The sequence below is a fragment of the Mugil cephalus genome, chromosome 7 (assembly GCF_022458985.1).
Source record: "Mugil cephalus isolate CIBA_MC_2020 chromosome 7, CIBA_Mcephalus_1.1, whole genome shotgun sequence".
Taxonomy (NCBI): Eukaryota; Metazoa; Chordata; class Actinopteri; order Mugiliformes; family Mugilidae; genus Mugil; species Mugil cephalus.
In genome coordinates this window covers 3,966,363-3,974,740 of record NC_061776.1, presented here as the reverse complement: position 1 = coordinate 3,974,740, position 8,378 = coordinate 3,966,363, and the positions used below count along the sequence as shown (strand labels likewise).

General features: G+C 37.6%; 1 protein-coding gene across 1 annotated transcript; it reads left to right on the top strand.

Moving 5' to 3' along the window:
* The first annotated feature begins 1,612 nt into the window (after window positions 1-1,612).
* LOC125011022 (immunoglobulin lambda-1 light chain-like) lies at window positions 1,613-7,932 on the top strand. Its single transcript, XM_047590014.1, has 6 exons — window positions 1,613-1,655; window positions 1,733-2,046; window positions 5,006-5,057; window positions 7,104-7,448; window positions 7,581-7,655; window positions 7,784-7,932. Exons 1-6 carry the CDS (start codon window positions 1,613-1,615, stop codon window positions 7,930-7,932), a joined length of 978 nt encoding a protein of 325 aa, XP_047445970.1.
* The last annotated feature ends 446 nt before the right edge of the window (window positions 7,933-8,378 follow it).

Here is an 8,378-nt window from a genome sequence, read left to right as displayed (position 1 = left end):
AAGATGAACTCAACACATCTGGCCCTTTAGATGTTTAGAATCAGGCAGGAAGACAAATATGACTTTTAAACATATATATTCATTTCAATGCTTTAAATATCATCAACGATGAAATTGTTGGAATTGAAAACAATGAAATTGATATATTTGATTATTTTATTCACAAAAGCAGGCACGTAATTCTATCTCATAGTGAAATATATAAATAGAGAAGAGCTGAAACACCAGAAAAAACAAAAATGGGTCAGTTTTCACATTATAACGTGTTACATGATGTTAAAAAATAAAAATCACATTAAAACATGACTCATTTTCAGTGACACCTTTTCTTGTTTCTTGTTGTGGCAGTGATGCTCTGGAATGTCCCTGTTATGTTGTTTTTATGATATACTTCTCTGTGTGGTTACTTTTTATCTTTAAAGTAGATACTGACAGTACATTTCATGCTATCACCTCTAACCTCTGATTGTATATTTACAGTCTATGGTATAAGTCCAACACCTGTGTGTCTACTGTAGTAAATCCAAATTTAATCCTGAAACCAGTTTTAAATCACTTTTTTTCTGCTGATTCAGTCATTAACTGCTGCCCTGAAAAACCTTCACATGGAACATAACCTTCTTCTCTCCATAGAACATGTATTACAGCAGACATATCTGCTGAATATCATGAAAGTAGAGATCCAGTATGAAAAGAAGGAGGAATGAAATGATTTTTGAGGATGAGATTTTCATTTTCTTTCTTCTTTTCATTGATCAAACTCATCAATGGAGTTTTCTTTGAATGGTGAAGCTGTAGATGTGAACAGCTACAGTGGTAATGAACAAGCAGCTGGCTCCATAATGACTCTGTTTGTCCAGAACATGGTGGATGTTCTACATCCAGAGCTCAGAGCCGTTTTACTGAACCACTGAGTCATTTGTGTCTGGATGCCTTTGTACTTCCAGTGACTCACCACAGGGTGGCGCTGCTACTCTTGTCTTCTTCATTTCAGCCTCAGGCAGCAACAAAATGATCAGAGCTGATCAGGTCTGTATTTATCAAACATGTCAGAGCAGGAAATCTCTTGTAACTGACCAGAATCTCTCAGAGTCACTGAGCTTTGATTCTACTTTTAGGAGTTGAAGTCAAACATTTGATCTTCTGCTTTTACTTGTCAAATTCCTCCTGTATGTCCTGAGAGATATTAAAACTGCACATTGATGTTACATATTACACAGTAAACCTGCTCTGTGGAGGATTTTTAATGGTTTCATCTCTTAAAATGCTCTTCAACAACATAGAACAGTCTGTGTTACTAAATTCACCACCAACCTGAATGTGTTTGTGGGAACATGAATGTTTTTTAGTCTTTCTGCATCATGTGACCCAGATTTTTTTTCATCTGCTGTCAGATTCAAATCAAGACCATGAAAGGACACAGCAGCTTGATCTGAGCTGTCAATCATCAGCAGCCGTCTCATCTGTGGGCTGCAGGGGCTGATGGGAGCTTTGAGGACCTGCTAGAAACCACGTGGCCTCGTCTCATGTCACAGCTCGTCCTTGTTGGGCCTCAGCTGCATCAGAGCTCCACTTCTCCCCAGGTTCACCAGAGGATACACCACCACACAAAATGCTTTTCCTCCCAGCTGCTGCTCTGTGCTGTCTGTGTTCAGGTGAGTGTTTCCAACAAACTCCACCTTTAACAAACACTGTCTCACTAACCTTCATCTATCTGTCTGTGTCTCTACAGCCCTGGTTGCCATGGCAGCAGATCTGACCCAGGACCAGTTAACATTGACCAGGAGAGTTGGTCAAACAGTCTCCTTCAGATGTGAAGGAACTGACCAGTGTAGTGGTAGCTATATATACTGGTACCAGAAGAAAGAAACAGAAACATTCAAACTGATTCTTCGTATTGATAAAAGCAATGGTCGAATTTATAAAGGTTACAGTCATCCTCAGAGAGATGATTTCTCAGCTGTGAATAAACAGAACAGCTGGGAGTTGGAGTTAAAGAAAGTTAAAGTCGATCATTCAGCCTCCTACTACTGCTCCTGTTGGAAGAGAGATACCCACAGTGAGAAATGATGTGAGCAGCCTGAACAAAAACCAACAGATGAACAGATGTCAAACAGTGTTTGTGACAGGAAGAGAGCAGTAAACCAGAGCCCAGGTTCACATATTTCACCTCCATCTCAAACAGAGTCACAAACTACTGAGCTACTGAGGGTGTCCTGTGGTGTCCTCAACAGGATGTTGTTTGTTGTTGCTTTTGAGGGGAATGGCCTCTATGGATCATCCCACGGATAGTTGATTAGTTTAGGATGAATAAATCATATTTATTTTGGAGTCATCAGAATCATATTTAACATCATCAAATACAATCATCACATACTCAGTAAATCACTTCCTACTTAAATCACATAGAAAAACAACTATTTAGGAGAAACTCAAAGTAAATTCAATGCTGTTCATGAATAGTTTGGAGCTCATTCATGGTCTTGGTCTCTTCTGAAAGCTGAACTCTGAAATTCATATCAGAAAAGTCAGAATCACTCTAAATGGTTTTGTTGTTGAAGAATCAAAGTTGGCACACAATCAAAATAAGAAGCGGCTGGGTTAACCTGAATTTATTTATTTATTTTTGCTATCTGATGCCTTCAGAGGAAACTGAGGACAGATCTCATCTGGATAAAACTAAATTCTCAGAGAATAAAGTCTTTCTTATAAAATATGAAAACGACCAAAACTGAGTTTCTTTTGCCCTTTTTTCTAAGTGTATAACCAGGTGTTTCCAAACTGTACCATTCAGACACATTTTGAATAAAAATCCATAACTTGAGCTCCACTGAAAGGTGACACTCAGAGGAATTATATTTTATAACCAGATTCTCTATTAGAGAGCAAGTAGCATATCGTTGTTTAGAGCAGCTCATTGGCTTCATGAAACATCAATCATCCACTAAACTGACTGCAACTGGTTCAGTCTGTGGATGAAAGAAGGGGGAGGGGCTTCTTTCCAGCACTGACTCTCATTGGCTTCTGAAGGCTGTTGACTGGACATAGTAGCTCTGAATTGGTTCATTGAGGTGTCAATCAAAATGTCAGAGTTCAGCGGCCATTTTACCAACAAACACATTTTAGTTTCATTTAATCTCTTTCTTCATCACAGTGAACCCAATCCTCAAACCCTTGAAGTTCATGATGTCATTATCAATAGACTCACCATTTACTGAGGTAGTTGAATGTTTTTGTGAATGATGAGTTCAACAATTGTTAATAAACAGGAACTCAGTAAAACCAATAAGAACCCTGACATTATCAGAGAAATGAACAAAACCAGAACCTAATGATCCAAACAAATCTACTCAAAACTAAATGTGACTGATTTGTAGCTTTGACTGTTTAATGAACCAGAGTCTGTTGTTATGTCAGAGATGTAAAAATAAATACGGAGCAGTTTTACTTCATACAGAGAAATAAATGATTAGGAACCTGAACAACTTGCAGGAGAAACCAAACAGACAGAAAGTCAGAGTGTTGTTAGTTTTACAGATATTTGGTCATAAATCAAAATATGAGACAAATTAAATGTTGATCTGATGATGGAGTTAGTCAAACAATCACCAGTGTAGCACCTGTCCCATGTAGCTAGAAATACATGGAGTTAAATATAGTTTTGGTGTTATACTACTATGGGTGGAGCCCTGGGCTCTTTTAATATTGTGCTTCATCATATTAACAAGAAATTTTTAGTTTAACATTTAATGAAAAAATACGAATAAATGAATTGGTTGGTGTCTGTAAATGCATCTGTTTTAAATACTCTCCTCTTATCAAACTATAAACTCAAGTGACTCAAACACTGAACTTTAAATGCAATATTTAAAATACTGCAACAGTTAAAATAAAAGATATACACCTTATATGGTGCTTTTGAAATATGAAAACTAAATATTTTAACTTAAATCCACATTCACTCTACACTAAACAAAAAATAAAATGAATGTCATGATCATGTCTGTCCTATGGTTTGAGTTCCCTGTTTTATTTTGTTGAGTTTCCTGTTTGGTGTTTCTCTCCCTGTGTTTTCCTTGATTTCTTATTGTTTCTCCTGCTGTGATTGTTATCATTAGTTTCACTTGTGTCTCGTCATCCCTCTGCCCCTGTGTGTATTTATAGTGCTTCAAACATCAAACAGCAAAATAAAATGATGCAGTTGTTTAGTTCTCACTCTCTCCCTGTCCATTCAGTTTAACATGCTGAACGTGGGAACTGAGAGGAAATGATGAGGGAACATGTGATAGAAAGATGAGGACAAACCCAACGGATGTCAGCTCCAGGATAAATTGATACTAGTTAGTAGGAATGAATCATTAGCTTTAACACAACTTCACAGCATCAACACACTTTAGCAACGTTTAGTAACATTAAGCTACAACATTACAACAGATGATCAGTTTCTCATTGAGGTCAGACATGTTCCTGACTAGTTCCCTCTCCATAGAAAGCATGGTCAGTACATTCAGACCTTCATGACCTACTGATTTTCAAACAAGTTGGTTTTGATGGGTTTCAAGAGTTCCTGATCACTGAAACTGTGTGTGTGTGTGTGTGTGTGTGTGTGTGTGTGTGTGTGTGTGTGTGTGTGTGTGTGTGTGTGTTAATCCTCAACATGAACGTCTAAACCAGTTTCAATAACAATCCATCCATCAGTCTTTGATCTTCTGGGGACCAAGAATGTGTAGAAAGGTTGATGTCAATCCATCATCCATCCTTTAGTCCAGATCCAGTCCATGAGGACTAAAGTAGTGGACTGACCAACCACTGACATTAACATCAGAGCCATGCTGCTAGTGTGGAGAAAAGAAAAGAGAAGAAGAGACAGTCATGTAGATCTGAACAATAGAGAAACACATCAAGGAGCTGAAATATGATCCCACTTCCTCATGTGACTCCTTCACCTCAGCTGACTCTCTCAGCGGCACACAGGTTTTTGTATTAGTCTTTTTCACTGTGTAGCAGCGGCAACGACTGCGACATCTTCGGTTCTGGAACTAAACTCATTGTAACAGGTAAGAACAAACATTTCTTTTCCTTCACTTGTTTTATTGTAGAAGCTGAAACGTGTTTAAAGTCAGTTTGTGCTGCTTCAGGCTTTACATGTTAGTTTTTTTCCTCATTATTAGAGAATTGATCCTGCAGCCATTGTTACATAAGAAAAGCTCAATCACTTCTGAAAACATGTTGAAATCTCACTCAACAACTAAAGTTATTCTTTATTTCTGTAAATATTAGTGACGTTACAAACATTTAGGATTTGATCGTCTCAGTAATTCTGTGTAAACAAGATGATATTTGATGTTCAACTATTTCAGATTGTTTTGAAGTGTCTATCGATTGAACTGGATCATTTCTGAAAGTTAGAACCTTGTCAGATCTAATCTCTGTCAGTTAATATTTATATGATGTAAATGTGTCTTTAATTGATGATGTTTTAATAGAAAAAAGAATAAAAAACATTAAGTGCATGTGATGTTAGAATAAATAGAATTAACTCAAACAATGTTTTATTACTATCATCAGCATAAAGTATTTAAACATTTGAACATGACTGACACAAACTTGTATATTGATGAGTTTTATTAGTGATTAAAGTCTGTGCTCTTAAATGTGTAATATTCAATACATGTTGTAATCACTGAAATGACAAATGTACAACTGGAAACAGAATTCAGGGATTTGTAAATTATTTAATTTTATTTCATTGAAAATATTACAAAGACATGAAACATATTAAGAAAAGTTGCTTTAATTTCATGTCACAGCTAATTAGGTTAATTAGAAATAAATGGTGGTGGAGGAGAGAGGCTTCATGACTCTGTGAACGACTTTTGGACCAAATAATATTTCTCAATGTGAAGCTGAAAATAATTTGTGTATTTCATGGTCTACAGTTCATAATATCATAAAATAAAAAGCAGTGTTGAATGTTGGTGATCTTCATTAACTTATACATTTGTGAACGAACCATTAACACTGAACCTTATGTAGAGGTTTTGGTGAAACAAATGTGGCTATACAGATGACGTCTTATTCTGAAAGGTCTTTCTAATTAATGATAAATAAATGATGAAATAAAATAAAATAAAATAAAATAAAATTAAGTAAAATAAAATAAAATGAATTAAATAGGAAAATATTTCACGTTGTAAACTACAATAACTCTAATTGATAAAAGACGACGTACTAAAACACAGTCGACATGTTTCCTAACTTCTTTGAAACAAATGGAACATGAGCAAATGATGTCTTTTGATTAAGATAAAATAAGATAATCCTTTATTTATTCCACCGTGGGGAAATTTGCAGCGTTGCAGCAGTAGACAGTTTGAGGAAAGAGCACAGAGGATATATAAAAAAGCAATAAAATATTAAATAAATACAAAAAATAGAATCTTAAATCCAACAAAAATGCTGTTTACGTATGCATGCATGTATATTGTATATGAAAGAATAAAGGATATACAAACACAAGTTATTCCAAATGTATTAAGGATATTCCAGTTTGTGTTGTGATTGTCCAGTGTGTGTTTGTTCTACTGGGAGCAGGTTTGATTATACAACTGATGATTGATCAACTACTGTATTCTGTTCTGATTTATTTATTTATTTTATGTAACATCAGTTATTTTAGAAACAGAAATTTACAAGAAGACAGATTATAATATATAGTGAATATGTACACTGATCAGCCATAACATTATGACCATTGAAGTGGTTAGACGACTGGGTTCAGAGCATCTCCAGAACTGCAGCTCTTGTGGGGTTTTCCTGGTCTAAAGTGATCAGTATCTATCAAAAGTGGTCTAAGGAAGGACAAGAACCAGAGACAGGGTGGTCATGGGCAGCAGAGGATCATTGAGCCTTGTGGTCCCATCCAACAGACGAGCTACTGTAGCTCAGACTGCTGGAAACATTAATGCTGGTTGATGTTTGTTGTGTATTGATGAGAAGTTTAGTGATCAGAGTCCATGTAGTTTCCAGGATCGGGCTGAATCCAGACCAGTGCTGTAAGCTGCTGTTGACTTTGTCAATGTGTGTGTGCTGTTAAACTTCAGATGAGCAGGTAGTGAAGCCCGTGGTGAGCGTGTACCCAGCAGCATCCAGACCCAACCAGGAGGGGAAGAGCTCCCTGCTGTGTCTGGCCTCATCCATGTTTCCTCCTGTGGTCCAGTTCTCCTGGAAAAGACAGAAGAAGGGCGGCTCTCTGGAGGATCTGACCTCTGCTGAAGGAGATCAGCTGGAGCTCAGAGAGTCAGGACACAGAGCCTCCATCAGACTGGTGGATAGAAATGCTCTGTACATGTATACACATTACTGCTCCATCAAGCACGAGGGAGGCGTAGTGGAGGACACACTGGAAGAAAGAGTGGAGGACAGAGTGGAGGCCCAAGCACTACAAGGTAATGAAGGCTTGGTGACTGTGTCCAGCAGTGGTTCAGCTTCATGTGGAGACGCTGTCAAAGAGATCAGAGGAGCAGAGGACTGACATTTGTCACTGCAGCTCCAAACATTTGACTCCTTTTCTGTTTCAGGGGTTCCAGCTCCAGCAGCCTCCTGTCCTCCAGAGAGAGAGCCAGCAGACCTGGCAGCTCTGCAGCAACATCACTGTAAGATCACCTGCTGCCTCTCTGCATGGACAGCTCCAATGTCCAATGAGGACACTAGAACAACTTTACAGGATCAATCTGACACTTGCACTAATTCATATCTGTGTGTGTGTGTGTGTGTCTGTCAGTGTCCTTCCAGTCTCAGTGCAGGGTGAAGCTGCTCTGTCTGCTGTACACAGTGCTGATAGTGAAGAGTCTGGTGTACTGCTGTGGACTCTCTCTGCTGACGAGCCTCACAAACAAGGGACCGTCCACCAGCTCCACACATGCTGACTGACTGTTTTCTGCTCCTCTTTTCTCTCCATCACATCTCATCACTTCATCTCATTCATCACTTTCATCAGTCTTCAGAAATGTTGTTGAAATTTTCTTCTTTGTAATCTGTATCTGTTCATTCACGTGTTGATTGTCATCCTGTAAATAGAAACACATATATTCACATAGAAATCTGCTCTTATGACATGTTCATTCTCTAGTCGTCTAGTTTATTTCCACTTTTAACTGTGACTCGTATAATAATGAAAATGAAGCTGAATCATCATCAGTTTCCAGCTGTTTCTTCTGCTCTTGTGTTTCTTCTTTCTAATAAATGCAAACTCCACCAGGCTGCTCTTTTGTTTCACTGGATCACACTCAATAAACACATTTTTATTCTTTTTATGTGTCTTAATAAAGCAAGTCAAATACTTTAGCTGGTATATTAGTGACTGTTGGATGTGAAGT

Coding starts and splice junctions, on each gene's coding strand:
- LOC125011022 (XM_047590014.1), top strand. CDS start 1,613: ATGCTTTTCCTCCCAGCTGCTGCTCTGTGCTGTCTGTGTTCAG. Junction 1,656..1,732: donor TCTGTGCTGTCTGTGTTCAG/GTGAGTGTTTCC, acceptor GTGTCTCTACAG/CCCTGGTTGCCATGGCAGCA. Junction 5,058..7,103: donor AACTAAACTCATTGTAACAG/GTAAGAACAAAC, acceptor GTTAAACTTCAG/ATGAGCAGGTAGTGAAGCCC.